This window comes from Tiliqua scincoides, chromosome 2 (assembly GCF_035046505.1).
Source record: "Tiliqua scincoides isolate rTilSci1 chromosome 2, rTilSci1.hap2, whole genome shotgun sequence".
Lineage (NCBI taxonomy): Eukaryota > Metazoa > Chordata > Lepidosauria > Squamata > Scincidae > Tiliqua > Tiliqua scincoides.
In genome coordinates, this window is record NC_089822.1 from 194,653,596 (window position 1) to 194,677,716 (window position 24,121).

Below are 24,121 nucleotides of genomic sequence, written 5' to 3' on the forward strand. Positions count from 1 at the left end.
AAGGTTATTTGGAAAACTACTTTGCCTGGCTTTTGTTCTTTGCTGGGCTTTGGCATATCTCAAAATAGTCACATCTCTCTTTGGTCTGAAATGTATACATTGACTTGTGATTTTTCTTCCCATGCAACTCCAGTAATGTTTGGATCTGTTACCACATGGGTAGGATCAATGACTTGTTCTCTGTCATCTGTCCCAATCTCTCTATGATTTATCATAGGTACAAAGTCAAACTGAGATAAAGCAAAATTCCTCTGAGATCCCAGATAAAACAATTAAGGTTTGAGGTTGGAACAAGATCTGCCAAACAAACATTTAAGCTGCTGTCCACATCAGCATTCAGCTAGCAGGTTTTGCCTTTTAATCTGTAACTGTAATGGGTGCCTTCCATGCCCAAACTTCATGACACAGTTGTAAGCAAAAGCTTTTTAATGTAGATTAGCATGTGTGGTGTATCTAGAGGAAAGAATGTGTTTCGGTCCCAGTTAAAGACTAACTTTTTAAAAAATGTCCATTGAACACCATTTAAACTTTACCCAGAGTGGACAGTCATTCAACAATTTTGTTCTTCCTTGTAAAGTTTAAATAATCTGAGACTGAACAGGATCCAGGCAAGGTTCAGCACTTTTAACCTTTACTACTCTGCATCCTGCAGGAGAATTTTGGCTGCTGGAGGTCTCCTTAGGGTAAGCCCCAGCAGACTCAGGTCTGCACCACTGATATTGTTGGCACAAGTCCAAGCTGATCTGTATCGATGGATGAGACCTAGGAAGGGGGATAGGATATAGCATGTGCCAATGCCGCTGATCCCCCCCTGGGCCTGATCCCCTGCCTCATACAGAATGGGACTGGCCAAAGGATGCCCCCATCCACATCTGTCAGTGGGGGGCAGGGGCAGCATTTTTGTTAAAAAGGCAGTTTACCTTGTCTTAATATGGAACATGCAACCAGCACTGTTGTTTTAAGTGTGGGTCTTGTTGGAATTCCTTAACCACCATGGATGTGTGGTCATAAAACAGTCCAAACTAAACTTTCATACAATGTTAAGACATCGGGAGTACCTCAGGAATACCATTCTATATGTTTACTATCTGTTGTGTTTCTGAAGTTCTGTGGTGTTCACAGGCAATTTAAATGTAACATTTACTTAGTCAGTGTTCCTTGGTGTTGAAGAGATGAGTTTTTGGAAGTAACATGGAAAAATGCTAGAATGATGACTAAGGTCATCCCATACTGACCTAGAGGCAGCTATGGAAAGTGTTTTAGCATCCTTCCACAGAGGATTTTAATTGCTCTACTGGGTATGCAAATCTTTTAAAACATTTTGTCTGTCAGTCTTGCATTGCTCTAAAATGTAGTTCTGGACAGAACCTTTATATCAAGGAATATAGCCTGGCCCTTTTCCTAGTTCAGGAATCTGTATTTCTGGCAGGACTGAATGTCTCCATGAGAAGCAAAACTTCCACAGGTACAATTTTTTCCTAACAAAAAGAGGTGATGATGGAATCATTGTTACTGGCTGCATTTCTATTTGTCTTACAACACAGGTGACATGCGATACAGGTTTCCCGACAGAATAAAGGTGACAAGCTTGAATGGGATTGTGACTGTACCTTTGCAGTTTGTATAGGTTATTCCTCAAAACTGTTTTACACTTTGAAAATGTTGGTTGTTTGCATAGATACCTATGGTGATAGCCTGCCCCCTATGAGAAACATATGTGCTCTATCCTACAATGGATTTTAGAGGTAGAATTAGAGAGTGGGGGGGGGGGGAGGATGATGATGATGATGACAGTTACCTGCTCTGTTGGTAGCACTATCTCTGTATTTAGGTTATCACTAGAGGTGTTTGCCTCTGGTAAGATAGGCTTACAGACTTACTGAACATAATGGGATTACTTCTGAGCAAAATAACACCATTTTCAAACACCTCTAGTTATCACTTTTCTCATAGACAGAGGCCCTGTGTCTTTTGTGGTGATGTTCCTTCAAGAAGATTTGGAGGGAAAACCACATAAGCTGTGGAAACAGCGGCAAGTCTAGTCAGGGTGAAAGAGCAAGGTGGGGAATATAAGCATTGATATTTGTGAGACCTATAGTTAGTGTTAGCATTGCTATACATTTCTGTTATATTAATGGCTCTGGCATTTGTTTTCACTGGTAAATATTATGAACAACACACCCTTCATGGTTGCATCATAGCAGAAATCAGGAGGTGAAGCATGATTGCATCTGCGTGTGAGGAACACACTTTCCTTTTGGGTTTCTGCATGTTATGTAGCTGTTAAAGGTACAGATGCTCTGTTTCTAAAAAAAGTGCTAGTCTTCTTCCATAAACCCATGTGTGTGAATGAATGAATGGGCAGAAGAGAGTGCAGCATAAGGACCAGAGGGACATAATGCAGGGTATACCGTCATAAATTTTTTTTTGCAAAGGGACATTTGAAGATCCCTTATGCTAAGTAAGACCACTAGTCCACATTACCTAGGCTGACAGGCAGGAGTCCTCCACGGTTTTTGGAGGAGTCTTTTTCCAGGTTCATAGGTTCCAGGAATATCTGGGGCCTTCTGAATGCAAAGTGAATGCTCTACTACTCTACTACTAAGCCCAGTAGTTGTCTCAGGCTGGGCAGTCTTCTTAGTGAAGAGTTGCTTCTGTGTGAAGATTCTGCCTACTGGATATCTCCAGCAATTAACTGTCAAAACAAACTTTCTTTTTTGTAGAGCGGTTTGCGGTCTTGTAGTTTCACTCAGTAGTGCTGTTGTTGTTCTACACAGCCTTTCAATGACTTAGGGCGCAATCCTAACCCCTATGTCCATGCTTTCCAGCATGGACATAAGCGTAATGCAGCTCTGAGGTAAGGGAACAAACATGTGCTTGAAAACAAATTCCTTCATCTACACAGTCTATAAAGTTATAGGAGCCCTGTCTTCCTTTGCTCCTTAGTGGAAGTCCTTCAAGAAAAGCAGTGACAATCCTACTTGAACACTTTCAAAGCTCCTCAGTCCATTCATACATCACATGCCTCCCCCCCCCCTAACTAGATTCCTGAACTAGGAAAAGGGCCAGGCTATATTCCTTGATATAAAGGCTCTGTCCAGAACTACATTTTAGAGCAATGCAAGACTGACAGACAAAATGCTGGAAAACACTGACATAAGGGGTTAGGATTGTGACCTTAGGGTGCAATCCTAAGCACACTTTCCAGGGAGTAAGACCCATTGACAAGAGTAGACATGCATAGCAGTGGGCTGTTAGTAAGGTTCCAAGACAACATTTTTTGTCACGTAAAATTCAGGCAGCCTAGGTTGCTTGCTCCTGGAGAGCAGTTGTTTGAATGTGGCAGGTTGAATTATATCTCTGTCAGCTGAACCGGGTACTGAGCAGTCACCCAGGTAAATGTTTTTTTATGTGTCCTACTGGCAGATTAATCAGACACACTCCTTTTTTGTAAACATCACCGCCTTTTCCATGTAAGTACATGCAAACTTTAGCTGTCTTGAACATCTCTATTATTGTAGCTGCAAACATTTTAACACATTCTCTGTAAAGGTCAGCAGCTCCCCCTTTTCCAGCACTGCTGGTAGTCATAATATTTGGGCTGCTACATAATCATTATTTTTCTCCCTCTCCCCCCACCTCCGTAAACTAGGGTGTCTAAGGCTATGTTCTGTGAGCAGGCTGAGGGGAAGCTCACACAATAGCAATTTCCCCATTTGAACACTTGGTAGAATGCAAGACTTGTGACCAGGAGGCATTTATGTGGAGTTACTGCTTGTGGGCACAATCCTAACCTACTTTCCAGCACCAATATAAGGGCAGTGCAGCTCTGAGTTAAGGGAACAAACATTCCCTTACTTTGAGGAGGCCTCCATGAGTGCCACCCAACTGCAGAATGCAGCACAGGTCCCACTGGCACAGCTATGCCAGTGCTGGGAAGTTGGTTAGGATCTGGGCCTCAGTGTCTCCACATGGAAGTGGAGACTCCACATGGAAGTGTCACATGTATGTGACAGCTGCAGTGTATGCAGTCATAGTGGCCATTCCAGTCAAGTAGCAGAGCTTCTGTATGAGATCTCTGGATGCAAATGTAGTGATAGGCTGATTGCTTCTCTATGCGGAATGGCCAGGACAAGCTTTATTAGGAGGTCTGGTCTAGAGGGTTGAGCCTCCATTTGCCTGAAGTTAACATCCGAAGGTCGCCAGTTCGAGGCCACCGGCACCATGCGACCTTGAAGCAGCTGACAATCTGAGCTGAGTTATTCCATCTGCTCTGAGCATGGGAGGATGGAGGCCAGAACGTGCAACCAGATCAAGAAAGAAACATCTGAATGTTGTGGTTTCTTGAAAGATAGAAACCTTCATTCAAATTATAAAAATCCCTGCAGGGATTTAAATTGCCTGCCTATGTAAACCGCCTTGAATAATGTCTAAGGTGAAATCTGAGGACCAAGCAAGGCGGTATAGAAATACCTGTATTATTATTATTTATTAATTAATGTAGCTGAGCTAACGTAGCCCAAGACCTTTTGTAAGCCTAATACAGTCTTTGCATCAGTTGCCATTTCTGTGCCTATCTCACCTACTCCATTTTTCTTCAGCAATTGGCATTTTGAATGTTTTCAGGCATTATCTCAGCATGCCTCCTAGTACTTTAATAGAAGTAATAGATTAGGACCTGTTCTCCAGGTAGCATCTTGGACACTGAACCTGCTAACATAATCTTCCATGACTTTTTTGTAGCTTCTTCAAACACGTTCAGTAATTCCTTTCTAATCTGAATATGTTTTGTTCCCCTCCCTTTTAATCTTTACTGGGGTTTTTTTCTCTTCTTGCACCTATCAATTTTAGGTTTTGTCTAGTAACTCAGGGCCCAATCCTATCCAACTTTTCAGCTCTGGTGTAGCCACAATGCAGCCCCGTGGTGAGGGAACACATGTTCCCATACCTAAAGAAGGCCTGTAATGGAAGATCAGAAGATCATCAGATGGATGAAGTGGTGTTGACAGCGATTCCATGTTTTGACAGCTGTTTGACCGCTCTGGGAAGGGCAGGGCTGGCTCCACAGTTGTAATCAATCAAGGCCAATGGAGACCTGGTTGGACACCTGAGCTTCATTTGACCTTGATGGGACTTTGAGTGAGCTAACAAGGTAGCTCACAGCTGAGCTGCATTTTGGATTATGGAACATCCAAGGATAAAATGCAGCTTCAGAAGGAGCCCAGAGCTACCTGACCAAGAGCGACCCAGACCCAGACCTATGGGATACCCTCAACCTATGGGATGGACTCACTGGGAGAAGGGGACTGCCAGGACCCTGCTGGAGGACTCTAACACAGAGGAAGGGACTCTGCTGCAGTGGACTGCTAAGGGAAGGATTGGACTGCAGAAGACTAGACTGGACTGTGCTCTGTGGACTTGGACTGGAGGCTTTGGACCTTTACCCACTGAGTTAAGTGAAGTTTTGGGGAGGAAAAAGCCTCTGGACAAGAGGAATTGCTGGGAGTGCGTTTGTAGCAATAAATTTGGTTAATTGCTATAGATAAGGAGTTCTGTGTTCATTCCTTTGTACATCACAGCTGTTGTTTCTAGAGGGGGTGTTAATTAGCCAAAAAGTGGGCATTAAGAAGGGAGTTGGAATAATTGGACGGGACAAATTGGTGTAGTCCACAGGATTCGACAAATTTGGATGGGACAGCCCCAGTAACTGCTCCTCCACCACATGATACAGCGCACACCCCACGGGCTCAGCTGCACCAGCACTGGAAAATTGGATAGGATTGGGCCCTCAGTCTTCTTTGACCCTTTGGTTATTACTATTAAAATAGGTATGCTGCTTTTCAACAAAAATTCACAGTGCAGTTTATATAATAAAGGAATGAAAAGTTGATCCTCTGTCCTGAAGGGCTCACAATTAAAAAACAAAGCAAAAATACAAAAGCAACATCAGAGAAGGACCACCTTAAAAGACATTATTTTGGGGTTGTAGGAGCTGTTGCATCCCCTTCCCTAATTTTAAAAGAACTACCATGTAAAAGGTGCCTCTTTAGTCCCATGTGCACGTATGTGTCAACTGTTTCTTTTCATTCCATAATTTTGTTCCCTTAGGGCGCCTGCCTGTGTACCTGGAGCCAGCACATGCCCTCAAACTTCTTCTAGGGAGTAGTCCTAAATTCTGAATTAGCTCTTCTTCAAGGCTATTCTGGCTCCTGCTACATAAAAACAATTAGACAGTAGTTTAAAATGTCTGGAAGAAATCCTCAGAAGGCACAGTTTAAAAAATATTAAAATGGATAGCACAATCAATATTTGTACGTAATTCAATTAAAAACCAGCCAAACTCATCTTCCGATTGCTTTTCTGTGTGACGTGTGCTGCCTCTGAATTGGTAGCTTCTGCAAGATTTGTAGGAGCTTTCTGATACAGGATTTGAGATATGTTGTAGATAAGTTACCCTTTTAAATTTCTTTCCCTCCTAACAAACACACATCAGAGCAGACCAAACCAGTTAAAGGGATTACAGTTCTTTGTAGTCCAAGCAGTTTATCATTTCATCCCATTTCACCCATTTCATGGGGTGAAACGATACAATATAATGCAGAAGTAGCAATTGAAGATGGGTCGTGCAAGCTATTTTGAAATTTGACTAGCTGTCGCACATTTTAAGAAATCTTGGGTACAAAACTAGATACTTCTGAACAAGAGGCTGAAAGAGAAACATGATGAAATATCAAGAGGACGTGAAGATGGTACAAATGGTGGAGGGTGATGAGGATAAGCAACATGGTTGCAGAGGTCGAGGGAGTTATATATGAATGAGTTGGCTGCAGATAATGCTCAGTCACTCATGGTTGGTCGTAGCTTTGCTAGACATGAAAGAAAAAAATAAATCCGCTTGAGCTGCGTTCACAAATAGAATGTTTTCACTATGTGTTCAGCTATTATGCAGTAGCAGTTTGAGCTCCTTGTTTGAACAGTTTGTTTGCTTAACTACTCAAATGACTGAATTACGCCTGTGGGCAGACTGATGTCAGTGTAGTTCAATCAAGGTGTACATTTTGGATCTATTCAAACTGCACTCGATATCCATTAGATTTTAGGAGACTGTAAAGAAAAAGACAATAGTCTTTTTCTTTACAGTCTGGCTGTTTAATTCTAGGTCACAAAACTTGGGACTTGGGTTCAAGAGCTCCTGGTTTTGCCTGTGGTGTGCCAGCTGAGATGAGAGCCATGATACGTGTACATTGGCTTAAACCTGTAAAGCTTCTGGGGATCCTGGAGGGTGCTATACCTACATGCTCGCATGTGTCACTACATGCACACAATATGCGAAATGGATGGGCAAGACATTCAAACAAGTACGAAAGTGCCCCATGTGGGATGTTAACCGCTGCTACAGAAAAATAATTTCTGAGCACCTCTTGAAAAAAGAGTAGAATGGAAATTTGCTTCACACTGCAGCAAACTGGTTGTGCCAGTGGCACATTCTGTCACCTGCATCTCCTTACTGCAAAAGCTTCATCCAAACTTATAAAAACTGCCCAATTAGACTGATTAAACTAAGGAGAGCCAGTATAAACTGAAATTGCAGCTGGGCCTGGATAGCCAAAAGGTGCTCAGGGTTGCAGAGCAATAGCAAACCCAGCCCCCTGATAAAAGCAAGCCTTATGCTACAAATGGTTTGAGCCAAAGCCTGACACTGTTTCTCAAGGAAGAAGTGCTATTCTATACAATTAATGACCTTCTTTCTACCATATCACCTTAATGTACTGCTGTCTCATGGTCAGTATTTCTCCCTAATTATCAGAGCAATACTGGAAGGGAACCATTGTAATCATCCTGATGGCATCCAAGTGACAACAAAACGAATTTGAAATTTATTTCCCATTCTTGATTATACGTATTATGTAGAAGTTTCTTTTCAAATGGTTGATATTTTAATTCAGTCTGGCATTCGTTCCTTCTGCTATGGTATGAAATTAAATTTGCTTTATGTTTTACTCTTGCTAAACAACTGCAAAGCAAAAAGTCTCATTATAATTTGTTTACAAGCTTAATGAGTGCTCTTTTTTTATTACATGCCCAGAAGACCCAAAATCCAAAGTCATAAATGCAACTGGGAATGCCTATGTCTGATGTAACATAGCACATATCTTCTTTAATATCAGATGAATTGGTGCACATTGATTTTATCTGCTGTAGGAGAAAGAGCATACAGTGTCATGCATGGAAACTACAGTTCCTGCAACTTCCTAGACTGAGATGTCAAATGCGGGCCCCAGAAGCTTTTTATGTGGCCCTCAGGCTTTCAGCTGCTGAGTAGTGCTGAGGTGTTACTGCTGAAAGGGCAGCCCACATGAAAATGGGGCACTCCCATATCTTGAAATATGATCAAGATTCGTATGTTTTCTCTTCTGTCATTTGCAGCTAATGAGTACCTAAGTGAGAAAAAAGTGTTTATTTTTGGTTATGACCAGTTTAATGACATCACTTCTTGCCTAATGACCTCACTTCCAGCCCTCAGCAGGCATCATGAATGCTATGTGATCCTCCAAATGAAATGAGTTTGACACCCCTGTCCTAGACTATTAATTGCATTTATGATCGTATAACATGAACGGGATCATGTCTGAACCACATTTGTATACATTTATCATGGAGGTAATACAGTTTAGCAGTTAAAAGACTGAGGGCCTAATCCTATCCAATTTTGCACTGCTGGTGCAATTGTGACAATGGGGTTTGTGCTGCATCCTGCAGTGGAGGGGCAGTCACTTGGGCCTCCAAGTTACGGGAATATGTCTTCCCTTAACATGGGGCTGCATTGTGGCTACACTGGAGCTGGAAACTTGAATGGGATTGGGCCCTGAGTCAAGAGCATGGTCAAACCTGGGTCAGATTTCAACTCTATTGTCCATATTTAGAAAAACTTGTCCTCAGCTGGCTATTTGAAATATGGGAATTAATAATCCTAGCCTATCTTGCAATGTTATTGCAAGGATTGCTGTGATAATACTTGTGAAGCACTCTGAGCACTGAAGAAAATGTTATGTATATAACTTAGCATTTCTTGACAGCAGAAGATGGACATACATGGACATGGTCTTATACAGTCCGTAAGTCTTGTACAAGTCAATATTCCTACATTTATTGTTCTGATACTAATGCCGCACTGAAATCAGTGGGTTTTCTGCATGTCCATACATAGGGTTTAAAGTTATATATTTTTATATCGTTGCATATATTTATTTGCTAGACCAGCATCCAGGGATCAAAGGAATGTATACCTAAAAGTGCAATCCTAGCTGGCACTTAAACTGGCTCAAAGGACTTGAATTGACTTCCTGGTGTCTTGGGAGTCGGGGGGGGGGGGGCTGACACAAGGAAGTGTGCTGGCCTCTCCATGCCAGACCTATCTCCAGACTTGGTGAGTTTGTGCTGGCTGAGGGAGGTGGGTTGGGGATGGTGGCAGGAGGTGGGTTGGGGGCATTTTTGGGCATGGGGTAAGTGGCAGGCAGGCAAGTGGATGGTGTGGTTCCGGGGTGGGGGTGTGGGAATCACCTCTGGCACTGAGGCTGAATCCTAATCCCCCTCTTGAGCTCCCAGCGTTACACCTGGCTACTCAGATTTGCGCCAGGGATTTTGCTGGCACAGATCCGAGTAGCCCAATTGGGGTGGCTTTTGTATGACACAGGGTAAGGGGAATTAAATTCCCTTACTCTAAGTTGTGTAACAGCTACCTCCTACCCTGCGCTGGATACAGTGCAGGCCAGCTGGCCTGACTGTTCCAGTGCCATGTCAGGATTGGGCTGTTAGTGTGTGTATCAAGTAGGAGATCTGGAAACCAGAAGTGCAACCACCCCAAATCGGTGAGAGTGTTTGCACTGACTAAAATGCATTTGGATACATCCCTTGGTTTTCCCATGACTTATCTGATATCATTCTGTATCTGTTCCTTCATTTTAATAACATTTGTATTTGCATGGATGTGGCATACAGAGGAACAGTTTACGATAAATATTTTTTGAAAGAAGGCAGTCTCTGTGCAAGAGCTGTTATCATTTGTTAAAGCTGGATAAGAGATTGCAGCTATGGCTTTCCATAATCAGTGGATTTTATCAACTTCTCCCTATACATTTCTTGAACAGTAATGTAAGATCTAGCACCCAGAATCTTTTATTTTCTTTGATTTCACAAAGTTGCACAGCAGCTTTCTTTTTAGTAAATATAACAACTTTCTGATAACCAATTAACAGCCCAATCCTGCCTGGTGCATGGGGTTGTGGCAGCACTGAAAATGGCTGCCACCACATCCTGCATGCTCCAGGCAGCTGCCGGTGGCTCCTTGGGAGAAGGGGTCTCCAAAGTCCCCTTGCCCTGGGTAAAGCGAGTAGCCCCACAATGGGGCAACTCGATTCTATGGCGACCCAAAGGTTGGCGTGGAATCAAGAGCCTTTGTGTTGGCTGGCCAACCCAACACGGAGTTTCTGGATCTTGTGGAGCTTTGCTCCACCGGTTCTACCCTGCTCCCTCCCTGGCACACCTCCTCCCCGCCCTCCCTCTGCCTCCCCCCTCCCCGGAACATCTCCCCCCTATGCCTCCACCTACCTCTCTGCTGCTTGGTGGTCCGCACGACCGCTGAAAAACAGAGCTCCGGCACTTGCCCAGCGCTGCCCCACTGCTGGCCAGAGCTTGGGTAGCACTGGTGGAGCACCAGTGCTAGGGCCCACAAAAGTGACTTACGGCATGTTTGTGACAGCGCACACCAGCAGTGAGCCAGTGCACAAAGTTTAGGATTGGGCCCTTAGAACCCAGTCCTGAGCTTGGTGCTTCGGCTTTCCGCTGGAGCGCACTGTCACAAACGTGCCTTAAGGCATGTCTGCGAGCCTTACCACCAGGCTTGCACCCGTGCTAGCCCAGCACTGGCCAGTGCTGGGCTAGCGCCGGGCCAGCACCCATCCTCTGCTGCTCAGCGGTCTCATGGACCACTGAGCCGTGGCATGGTAAGCAGGGGTGGGGCGGGGGGCAGGGAGGAGCTGTTCTTGGAAGGGGGGAGGCGGATGGAGAGAGGGCGGGGAGGAGGTGTGACGTGGGAAGCAGAGAAAGAGCAGGCGGGAGGTGTGCCAGGGGGAGGGAAGCAGGCAGGTCCTGTGGAGCTCTGCTCCACCGGACCCAAGGCCTTTGTGTGGGGCTCGACGTGCAGGTTGAGGTGTGCAGGATGCAGTGGGAGCCATTCTTTGTGCCGCTGCAGCAGCATGAACCGGGCAGCTTAGGATAGGACTGCCCGTCCTTTACTTATCTATAGAGATGTTTGAAAACGTATTATTTACTTTACTCAAAAGTAAGCCCATTGTGTTATGTAAGACTCAGGCTGTAATCCTATCTTGTTCACTGTAAACAAACACCTCTACTTATCTATAAAGTCATACATATTGTGATACTCCTGCAATAGCTATGCTTTGTTGGAAAATAAATGCAAAATACACAGGGTGATAAAATATACTGAAAGAACTTCAATTGATATTCAAATGTGCAAACTGTCATTTCACACAGAATTCTTTATCAGGCAGCAGCAGTTTTGTGTAACTTGAGAACTACCACCAGAAACTTGTCAAGTAAATGACAGGTTGAGTTTCATCCCCTGTGGATGCCAAAAATTGTGTTAAAGGAAATTCATTTAAAAAACAATGCCCCCTTGTTCAGCCATTTAAAAACGGCCTTGCTTATCTTTGTAGTGCACAGGAGTGGCAGCAGGCAGACAATCTCTCTCTCTCTCTCTCTCTCTCTCTCCAGGTACTTGGAAAGGTTTCACTAGTGGCAAGTGACCCCTTTCTTCACTTTGCCAAAAGAATGCAAAGTGGAGGTGATAACCACTTCCTTGAAAAGTTTTCATGTGCTCCAGGGAGAAGGGAGGGGTTACTTGCCTAGAAGTGAAGCCTTTAAGTGCCTGAAGAGAGAGAGAGAGAGAGAGAGAGAGAGAGAGAGAGAGATTGTATGACTGCTGCCAACTCTCATTACAATGGTATGCAAGGCTGTTCTTAAAAGAGACTTTTTCTTTTAATTTCTTATTGCATTGAGATAAAACCACGGGTGAAAAATCTGTGGATAATTAGATTAATCCTGTAACTTTTGTCTACTTTGCATTTCTTATTTTCAAGTTGAAAATGATTATTTGTTGTAGTCTGTATATGTGTGATTTGGTAGATAGCTTTAATTCATCAACCATAGATATAAGTTCACACATGCATGTTTGTTGCTTGATCACTGAAAAACTGAGTGGTGACTTCCATATATGCCATATTTGATACAGATCAAAACACAGCAAGTAGATTTCATATCACTTCAAATGACATGGCAGTGTACACATTCCTCTGAAGGTCAAAAAGGGATGTACATTTATAAGGTGATGCCTTCTTGTTATTATCAAGAGCATTTATATATTGTTTTTCAACAACAGTGATAAAAAGTTCTCAATCTATTTTACATAGCAAAGGAAGCAGAAAATGGTTACTTGTCCCAAAATGTCTTGCATTGGGAGGATGCTATATTGGAATTCTTAGAGACAGTTGCACTCCCTCTTCCACTCCTGTAAGAGGCACAAAATGCCTCTTTGTGCAATTAGCAGGGGAAAGATGAATATATTTGTGCAAATCATCACTAATATGCCTATATTAAAATACGTAGTAAGTGCTAGTCAGAGGATTTAATCTTGCCATTTATTTCAGTAGGATGGGAACTGCCCAAGTATGAACTGAAATCATGTTAACTGAAACCAGTGAGACTTCTTTTCAAGGAAGTCTTCAATTTTAAGCATAGTTACTTGCAAGAGAGTCCCATGGAAAGTAATGAAATTTACTATGTGTTTAAATATTGCTTAGAAGTTCTAAGACTCAAGACAAAGTTATGGCATTTATGCTGCTTACCGCCTGTCATGGAAGATCAGAAGATCATCAGGTGGATGATGTGGTGTTGACAGCGATCCCATGTTTTGACAGCTGTTTGACAGCTCTGGGAAGGGCAGGGCTGGCTCCACAGCTGTAATCAATCAAGGCCAATGGAGACCTAGATGGACACCTGAGCTTCATTTGACCTTGATGGGACTTTGAATGAGCTAATGAAGTAGCTCACAGCTGAGTTGCATTTGGATAATCGGACATACAGGAATAAAAGGCAGCTTCAGAAGGAACAAAAACCTGACCAGAGGGACCCCAGACCAGTTGCTACCTGACCCAGACCTATGGGAGAAGGGGACTCCCAAGACTCTGCTGGAGGACACAGAAGAGAGGACTGCCAGGACTCTGCTGGAGAGGACACTACTGGAGAGGAGGGACTCTGCTGCAGAAGACTGAATTGGGAAGACTGGACTGTGCTTTGGAGATTAGACTTGGATGGGAGGCTTTGGACCTTTACCCACTGAGTTAAGTGGAGTTTTGGGGAGGGAAAGCCTCTAGACAAGAGGACTTGCAGGGAGTGTCTGTGTTTGTAGCAATAAATTTGGTTAATTGCTATAGATAAGGAGTTCTGTGTTCATTCCTTTGCACACCACAGCTGTTGTTTCTAGAGGTGTGTTAATTAGCAAAAAGTGGGCATTAGAAGGGACTTGGAATATTTCAACAGGACACTGCCCTGTCACCCTTGCCCGATATTGGAAATCTGACTTTTTTACTGAGAGTTTCCTCTACTGCTGTCAGCATCTGGGAGTCAACATGAAGTTGGAAGAGTGAGCTGCATTTGACTCAGTCTCATTCTTCATCAGCCCCACAAGCTGGTGCTATTTTTTAATCCCATTGACTATAAAGGTGACCATGACTGAACAAAGCAAAGAAGAGTGGAGAAGCTGATTCTCAAATGGCAGCAATGGCCTTATGGTAGCAGATAGAAAGGGGGCTAATTTTTTCTCCTAATCCAAATAGACTTTGTGTAGAAGAAATCTGTACCCCTCTTTTGTTAGAGAGAATTATGAGTACTGCTACAGATTGCTGATGCTTTTGTATTTTGCAGTACTGTCCCTTATAGAATCCCCAGGTTTCTTTAGGCTAGCACTGCAATCCTGTATATACAAACACCTGGGACTAATTTCCATTGAATGCAATGGGACTGGTGTCCCAGCAGACAGGCATAGGATTGTGCTGTTAGTGTCTATTCTAACCTTGAGGCTGCAATCCTATACACACTTCCCATGGGAGCAAATCCCTTGGAATTTAATGGGATTTGCATCTGACAGAGATGCATAGGAGTGCACTGTGGTTCCCCTTGCCAATACATGAAAGGAGCTTTGTTTTTACAAGAGGAATTGTGATATTGCATTTCTTTCCTATGGCAGGAGTCTGTGTGCTTTTTAAAGCTTGGAAACCCACTCAGCAGCTGTTTATTGAAATATCTATTTTGTAATGATAAATTTTGAAGCACCTGACCATGACAGTCAGTTTGGATCGGTGGACAAAATATGGTTACATTTGGAAAGGGGAATAGTCTCTTGATTGGATAGCTTGAATCCCGCCCTATTGGAGAACATACTCTGATCAGTGTAATATCCAATTTTAGGAGTCAAATTATTGTATATGTCAGAGTCAGAAGGGGACCAGATATCCCCAAATTTGAATTCAGGAATGTGATCCCACATTTTCTGTTTAGGATATCTGCTCTCAAAATATTCTAAATATCCTAGCAGTGTATGCTTAGATGGAACTATCTTTCTCCTGTGTTGTGTCGGTCCCTCCCCTTGCTTTTTCTTTGAGGCACAAAATGAGGTAAGAATGTTTATCCATACTGAAAAGATCTCCCCACACCATAATCAACTGGGACATTAATGAGAAAAAATTATAGAAGGCCCAAGTTGTGTGGGAGGCAACGGCAGGAATTTCTCCCTCCGTGCTGTTGAAATGGCCTTGAATTATACACTTTGAGACTCCATTGATGGGGGGAGCTAAGATTGCACGTTTTCTTCAGAATCTGTGTTAATGAAAACAAACATGGAGGAGAGTTTGTCTTGGGAGAAATCTATCTGATTTTAGTGTACCTTGGACAGCTGCCGCCAGCCTGAGTCTGAAGGCAATGTACAATGATTGATGGCACTGCAAGAACCGCTGTACCATATATGTGAAGCTCTTCAAACTGGCTAAATCTTTTTTCCTCTCCACAGAACAAAGGGGTGTGTACATTTCAGCTTTCTGAAGGTCTAGTTTTTCCCTTTTTGAAAAACAAATTGGGATCGGATATGAGATATTGTATGAAAACAGAGGGGAGTGTCTTATATTGTAACACAAGCCTTTTTGTTTGTCAGTTAGGATTTCTTATGGTTTATTTTGTACCGAGGCATATCTACTTGCTGCCAACATAACATATTTACATGATGAAATGTGTTAGCAAAATAAGTAGCTTTCATAGTGCAAGATACTAGATGAATAATTGTTATACATAATGCATTTTGTGCTGTGTAATTGAAGAGCTTTCCTTCCCTCCATATTGATATAACACACTATGTGGATGATATTGGTGTAGTAATTTTGGAGAGGCAACATCCAGTGTTCCTTGGACTTTTCTGGATATGTGGGCTTGATCATTAAAGAGTCTGACAACTATAGCACTGTGGTTTAATCAATAAACATCATGTATGTCCTTATTCATTCCTGGCCTTTAGTGGTGGGATATTAGAAATTGGGTAATGATGATTAATGTATGGGAAAGTATAGTTTTAAGTTTGGAAGAATCTGGATATGTTTGGATATCATCTATATAATATGTATCATTATATAGATCAGGGGTGCTCAAACCCCGGCCCTGGGGCCACTTGCAGCCCTCAACTGCTCCCAATTCAGCCCTTAGGAAGGCCCCAGTCTCCAATGAGCCTCTGGCTCAGTCTCCAATGAGCCTGATGCAACTGCTGTCAGTTGCATCAATGAGCCTGATGGCCAACTGTTTGACCTCTCGCGTGAGCTGTGGGATGAGGGCTCCCTCCACTGCTTGCTGTTTCACATCTGTGATGCAGCGGCAGCAAATGAAAGGCTGGCTTTGCTTTGTGCAAGGCCTTTTATAGGACTTGAACTATTGCAAGACCTTCATTCATTCATATAAGTTCCATCGCTAATATATTAATTTATGTAAATTTATTCAAATTTGAAATGTAATTTAATTCTTTTTTTCCTGGCCCCCAACACAGTGTCAGAGAGATGTGTCCCTCCTGCCAAAAAGTTTGGACAACCCTGATATAGATAACTACATATTGTATATGCCTGAGCCTATGATTCCCTGAAAATAAACTACTTAATACTATTAAGGTCTATAGAACCCAACCAATTGGTTGGTTAAGATGCCAACCAATAAAGTATTACCAATATAAGTAAAAGCATGCTGCTTTGCATCATTGGAAAAAGTAGGCTTATCAAATCACAGCCATCTGTTGGCACCAAGCTATACAAAATCTCCATTCCACCTTGTGAGAGCATTGACTTGAAAGGTGGGGTATAAATCCTTTAAATATATAGTTTCACACACTTCCAACCTGTCCACTGTTGATTTTAGAGAACCACATGTGCCATTTATGGTTTATGGGGAGGAAATAAACCAGTGAGCTCAGGAAAGAAACACTTTACTGTGCTTAATTTCTGATTTGTTGCTCTCTTCTCAATTGTATTTGTAAATGTAGGCTTGCTTGGTTTTAGGAAAATGACAAAAGTCATTCTTTAGCTAGCAATCTCATTTTTTTTTTTTGCAGTTTCCCTTGCTGCGATGTCCCCAAATTTTCCTTATCCATAAGTGATAAATGATTTCACCAGTTTTTTATACTGTTGATTTACTCAGATTGTTCAGAACTGTTCCCTTTCACCCAAATATAGCATCTTTTTGGTGAGCATTTGCTGGTGTCTCTTTTGTGCCGTTTTAGATTGTGAAACCTCTGTAAAAGATAACTATATTTTCTTTTATTTTGCGATGTAAACTACCTTGGGAACTTGTTTGTTGAAAGACATTATGATTTAAAAAATAATAAAAATAACTTATTTGAATCACAGGCAATATTTGGTGTAAGATTAATTACTTAGGGGTGGGGGGGGGGAGTGCAATCCTAAACACACTTCCTTGGAAAGTGAGTTGCATTGAGATCATTATCAATGTGACTTACGTCCAAGTAGGAATTTTTAGAATTCTGTTTGAAACTTTGTGATAACTTTGCAAAGATAATCTCTTGGCACTTAGAATTAAAGGTGCTTTGCGTGCTTTTAATCTGCTGCTAGGCATTGTATCTTGTTTTATTTGTTTTTAATTGTTTTGTATTTTTAATGTTTATTTGTATCTTAGTTTGTTTTAAACTGTTAGCCACCTTGGGTGCCCTTCAGGGAGAAAGGTGGAATACAAATCTAATAAATAAATAAATAAATAAAATAAAGGTGATAAATGGAAATAACTATTTCCCATGTGCTACACTGTCAGTAAAAGTCCTAAGGAATCCAACAGGAGGTAACAACAGAATAGCAAAGCGTAGAAAATAATCACAACATAACACCCAGGTGATGTAGAGCCCAAGCCTATGCATGTCTACTCAGAAGTAAGTCCCATTGTGTTAATGTGTATAGGAAAATGTATAGGAAAATTTTCTCCCAGGAAAATGTGTATAGGATTGCAGCTTTAGTAAATTTTCCCTTAGAGGCCCACTGATTTCAATGGGACTTAGAACCTTGTAAGTATATTTATGACTACAGCCTTAACTGCCCGACAGAAGCAGATGCAAAGAAATATTTCAAAATCGGAAATGCATGGACACTAGTGGTAATTTCATTCACTTGTATTTTAAATGTTCAAGCCTTTAGATTTGGGCAAATGAATGGCTCCATTTTGACGTATGGAGGTCTAATTCATAATTGGTATTCTTGATGAATATGAGTAATCTCTGTGGTTCCCAAATGACTTTGCCACCAGGCAGAGTAGAAAAACCATCCTTATGTTTCATTACTTCAATTAGTTTTTATAAGGGTGGTTTGTGAATTTGCTCAGAAATGCTAATGTTTGACATGGATTTTGAGCAGAAACGCAGAGATGCTTTTCTGTTGGTTTTCCATTCAAAATGAATTTTCTGACTGTACATTGACTAATAACTGTGTTCAGATGTTGGAAATGTTAATCTTTTGTTGACTTAAATGAGCAAACCTTGTGAGAATCTGATGATATGAATTCCATAAGGTGACATGCAAACCTTTTGCAGAGTCTTGTGGCAGCTGCAGTGCACTGCCTCTTCCAAGTGCTTTCATTACAGAGTTGAGTCATTTTGTAGAGAAAGCAATGAACCTCTCAGCCTCTAGGACTATTGTTCAGATCTAATACATGTCTGCAAATGAATGTGAAGGTTGCTTCATCTTATCCTTGACTCTATCTAGAACACAAGGCTATTGAGGGCATAGTCATAGGCCGTGGACAAAGAAAGGGGCAATCAAGGACTATTCTGAACATTTACCCTAAACTCTTAATCCTGAAGGCATTTACTTGAGCTAAAGCCTGACATCACAAAAAGCTACCATTCCCTGTAATAGAAAAATATCTTTTTTTCAATAATGAAACCCTAAGGAGCCATTCAAGGCTGGGAACATGTTGATGACCCCAGTGTTACTCAGAGAGTAGCACTCTAATAGGGACAAATATATAAACACCATTGTTCCTTATTACAGAGTAGATGGCGACCCTGTGTCATGCTTGTAAGCTTCCCAGAGGCATCTAAATGGCTGCAGGTGGAAACAAAGAATGCTAACTGCACGGATTTTTGCACTGATGTAGCAGGGTACTGCTTATAACTTACAGGAACCCAACAGGGGCGCGAACAGCAACAAACCACAAAATATGAGATTTTCCATGGTGTGCTTTGATCAATTAGGCCAAGTTTGAATGAGTAAGGCTGCAATCCTAACCACATGTTCCTGAGAGTAAACCCCATTGAACAAAATTGAACTTACTTCTGAGTAGACCTGATTAGGATTATGCCCTTAGTTCCTAAGTATGTCTATGCAGGACTTGATTAGAGTCTCTGATTTTGTGCCAGGTATCGAAAGAATTCTCAAAAGTTCTTATTGGCTAATTGTGGAAAAAATGAAGCAAATACAGAAAAGCATCTTGTAACCTGAGAGTAGCATCATTCCATTTGGCAAGTTAAATACATATTTTTTAATGGAAATTTATTTAATAAACTAATAGTTCAAGTATGGATTTTTTTAAAGAGATAAAATACAAAATACAAAAGTGGAACCTTAGCATGGAATACACTATTGTACTTCCAAACTGTGAATCACTACTTTAAAAGAGGTTTACTGTTTCTTTTAGGGATTCCATATAATAGGATAGAAGTTTCTGTTCCAAAAATTTACTTAACCTTTTAAAATAAAATTGAGGACAACACTAAGCACCTCAAAACACAAACACCAGGTATATATTTTCTCCTACTTTGTGCAAATAATTCCTTCTTGGGTGGGGGGGGGGGACTGAGCTTTAGGCACATGGTATTAGAAATCTCTTTTGCTGCCTCATTCGTAGGTTTCACTGCAATGTTATCCAGCATTGCAGAGGTACAAAGGAAGGACTGGAAATTTGGGAGCTCGGCTGCATTTTTGTGACCCCAGGGCAAGCCCATGGTGGCTGTTCTAAAATGAAAATCCATTCCAAGTTGGGGTAGGAAAAGTTGATCACTTTGATCTTGTGTTAGATAAATGGAGGAAGTTAAAATTTTAATATGGCCATCTCTCAGCCCTTACACTGAATTTGTCATAACAGAGTGTAGGAAAATATCAGCGAATGTATTTTCAACAGGTTCTCCAAAGAGTCAGCAAGTTGCAGCAAGCTTCACCACTGTTCTAAGGCCTGACACATATTGTTTAAAAAGGAATAGTGCCCTGAATTTTAGGGAGTGATTTGGTGCACCATAGCCTCAGATACAAGTTCTAGTAACTCCAAACAGAACAGTTGACCAACCTATTAACCTGAGGAAAGCTCATCATCATCCTTTATTTACGGTCACAGACCCAAAATACCTGAGGAAAGCTGCTAATCCATTCTTTCCATATAAGGGAGTTAGAAATTGGGCGTTATCAATTAAAAGTTCATTTAAATACTCATATCTTTATCAATGAACTTTCCAAGCTATGTCTGCAATACATGAGACATTTTAAAGTATGAATTTAGTGTTTCAGAGTTAAGGGCACCCCTGATGATCTTCATGCATTGCTAGAGTTGTTCTATGTAGTAAGAACACAACTGACACTATAACAGTGCAAGCAAAATGTGTGTATTGCTAGGCACATTGTGGACTTCTTAAATGGACAAAGTATGTGATTATGTCTATTGGGTGGGTGAAAGTTTTGATATATAAAAATTGCTGCATTTTAACTGATGGCAACACCTGGAATCCTGCATTTAAGGATGAAGCGAAACTCAGGTCTTATGTGGAAAGAGGTTTGCCCTGGTTTTGCAGAATTATGCATAAGCAGGTGCTAGTGGACTAGCCTAAGTATTTGTTAAATACAAATGCTATATTCTGTTTCTTTTTAGCCTCAGCAGTTTGTCTTGTCTTTGCTATATGAAGAAACTGCCACAGCCTGTGAAGGCACACATGTATCTATATGAACACCAGTAACTGAGCTTCTTTTGTTAAAAAAAAAGTGCTTGTGAATAAACTGCAAATTCTTTCAAAAACATTCAGTGTGTAATAGAACAAATATTATATTGGCAATATCATAAAGTTTGCAATCACGCAGCAGATGTTATTTTTCCCTACAGATTTGGTAGGTTTTAATGGCTTACAGAAGGCCTTATGTTTAAGCAGAAGCTTAGCTTTCATCTCTCATGTAATTGCTGTATAATGTTTTTTTCTCCTTTCTCCTTTATTTTCATTTTGCGAACTATATGTGTTGACGCAGTATTGACTCTTCCTCCAGTCCCAAACTACTTTGGTTTGACCGACTAGCAGGGAGGGTGGAATGCAACACTATCTAATGTACTGCATATTTCTGTTCTATTATGGATTATTGGATTACTAGGCTGTCACGTTTTTAGTATCGCATCTCAGTCTCCACAGGGATAATTGGCTTATATTAACTTCCCAAACGGTCCTTAATCCTTGACATTGCAATCTCAAAAAAATGATCTGTGAATGAAACTAATATTTAGGGCTTTGGATTGCAAGTCTGCCTCCAGGTTATGGAATGTACTAGAGAGAGATAGAAAGTATTATCGACAGGCACTGTTGCTTCTGGAAATATCTGCAGATGTCACCTCAAGTTTGCTTGAAGTTCCTTCTAACAAGAAGTATTGTGGCAAATACTTGAAAACACCCAAGATACCCCAAGCACAATGCCCTTCTTTCTATGCAACATAGAGACATTACAAAGTTTGTTTTTGTATGGTACATCTATGGGTTAGATTGAACATGTAATGCCCAGAACCTAAAACCCTCATAGATGGCAACAAGACTTTTAGTTCATCAGGTTCCTTCAGAATGGGTCTAAATACACATGTATCATATAAGCTGTGGCAAGCATAGAAGATGCACATGTTCTCATTGGGAACAAGATGGGGAAATGAGACTATAAATGTGTATATTTTTTACCTTTGGATTAGCTCTCTTTTTATTGGAGAAATGATTTTTCCCTCTTGTACTCAGACACTGGCAAACTTTACTTGCAATGCTTTCTAGTTTCTCTTCAGAAGTATTGCTAACATTCTGAACTGCTCAGGGAAGTTCTGTTAGGTGTAATTAACCTCTGTGTATTTTCTTAAATGTTACACATGATTTGCTAAGGTGGGAGGATTTCTTTTCTAATGTGACCTCTGGCAGGGGCAAATATGTATCTGACTGGAGGCCCTATATATTTGGATTCTGATTCAGTGAAAGATTGGAAAGGTGTCCAACAATGACCTTGACATTCTTATACCCATTTCTTCTCAAACTCTAAGAATTTAGAGTTCTATATCTGGGTGAGTAAATGAAAGAAAGTGTTGCAATAGTGTTGCCAATGGTGTGTGTGTGTCTGTGTGTGTGTGCGTGCACAGAGACCATGATGGTATAGCTTTATATCTATAGATGGTATAATTCTGGTATAATTCCATGAACTCAGGATTATGCTCTTGTAAAACACATAGAGGATGAAGCATTCCAGTCATGCAATTCAAATGAAGTGTAAGATTGATGAACCCTGCAGGATGTGAAATAAGTATAGGCTCCCAAATGCATGTCTATGACACCTCTCATTACTGCCCCAGAAGGTTGCATTATTCATTCATTCATTCCCATACAGCAGGACTGTTCACAGACAATTATTCCCCCCCCCCTTTTATAAGTTTACTAAAAGCAATTGAGGAAAAGGGATGTAGCAATGTTAAGTATATCATATAGCTGTAAGGTAAATCAGAAACACGAGAAAACACAACCTTGTCTTTTAAAAATGGGTGAAACAGAGGGGAAAAAAGCTTTACAAAAAGGGAAACTTTTATAGAAAGTTTCAAAATATGAATGATTTCATAGTAGAATAAATATTAAAAACTAAACCTGTTGAGCAGAATACGTATAATCCACCAGGCAAAAAGCAATTCTTTCTAAAAGTCACATTATAAATAGATGATGGGATCATAATCCACTTATTCCCCTTAACTTGTAATTCTTTAGGAAATGAAAATGAAATACAGCACAGTTATTTAGTTTTGTGGAGCAGATTTGCAATGCTCCCAGTCACCACTAGTTGTCGCATTCCTACCAGTTTGAGCACCTGGTGTTTTCAGCACTGCGGTTACAAACAGAGAATGCAGTGCTAATTACACCGAGTAACTCATAAAGCTGTCAGAAGTCTTTCTGCTCAGGATTAAACAATTAGAAACAGAAAATAATGAAAACTGTAAAAGGAATGTGGGGGGAAATCCCAAAGGCTGCCTTGAAAGAGTTCTCAGAAGCAGACTTGGATGAGACACACCAGATCTATCATTGCAATCTCAAACACATACATCCCTAGCTCAGTGGTTTAGAAAACAGCCTACCTGAAGAATACTATGGTCTCCCAAAGGTAGACTCCAAGTGCATTGAGGTTACACATTTTTTCAGATCAGGTGAATTTGTAGTCCACGCGTCGGAACAATAAATTGGCACTTAGAAAAACAAACAAACAAACAAAAAGACACCAGACTGAGTAAAATGGTGGAAATTTCCTCTTTGCTATTTTTGCATACAATCCTTGTAGTTGGAGACGGTGCGGGGGAGAGGAAGACTTGGAGCTTAGTCAGACGAGGCGCTGGGATTTCAGGACCCTGGACAGGAAACCACCCCCCACGTTTCAGCACCTTGGAAAGCAAAATGGGCATTGAAAACTCCAGCGCTGGTCTACGTGTAACAGCTTCGCTTGGGCTCTGCTGGGCGGCCAGGTCCCTGCAAAGAATTTTCCTTGCCTTTCAGTGGGATCCCAATGCCTGCATCGGGCTTCTGGACCATGCAGAATGCCACGAGAATGGATCGGCCATTTGGGGACACCGGGAAGGGGTGGGGGAGGCAGGAACCCAAGGGGCTGATCTCCTCGGGCAGCTGGGGTGCCTTCCTCAGTTATATCCAAGGGAATGTGTCCTCTTCCATAGGCATTTGCTGCATTGTTCCAGAGATGTTGCTTTCCTGATCGCTGGTGCTTAGCTGCTGCTGCTGCTGTGGATTCCCTCTCCTTGGGATCTTCCTTCCCAAGACTAAGTTATGATTGCTGCAGGGAAGGTGTCCCATTGCTCGGGGCGCAAGTGGAGAAGGCAGCTTCAGGGCAAGTTTCATGGGGCTGGGATTCCCATGGTGATCAGAAAGCAAGAGACAGGCAGAAAGTCCCTCAGTGGGCTCTTGAGCCAGTCCATTTTCCTCCTCGCCCCATCTTCACCTTAGTGGAACTCAGCAGGTCTTGAGACTTTCTTGCTGCATTAATTTACTAAACTAAAAAAAAAAAAAAACACGGGGGGGGGGAAAGACGGGGAGATGTTAAAAAAAAAAAAAAGAAAAAGAAAAACCCTAACTAAGCCGGCCTCTGTAGCATCCTCGCTCCTCCCATCCGTGCCTCTCATTGGCCAGGGAGACTGAAAAACTACTCTCTGTTGTGCTTGGATCAAGAGCCTGTTATTCGGCAGAAGAAAT

At 41.6% G+C, this 24,121-nt stretch overlaps 1 protein-coding gene across 1 annotated transcript in view; it reads right to left on the reverse strand.

Annotated features, from left to right (window-relative positions):
• The window catches only part of GLRA1 (glycine receptor alpha 1), a 92,029-nt gene extending 68,972 nt beyond the window's left edge, over positions 1 to 23,057 (reverse strand). The window contains exon 1 of the mRNA XM_066615924.1: positions 23,002 to 23,057. Coding sequence (XP_066472021.1) covers positions 23,002 to 23,057 — 56 coding nt within the window. The remainder of the gene's footprint in view (positions 1 to 23,001) is intronic.
• Between the last annotated feature and the right edge of the window lie 1,064 nt (positions 23,058 to 24,121).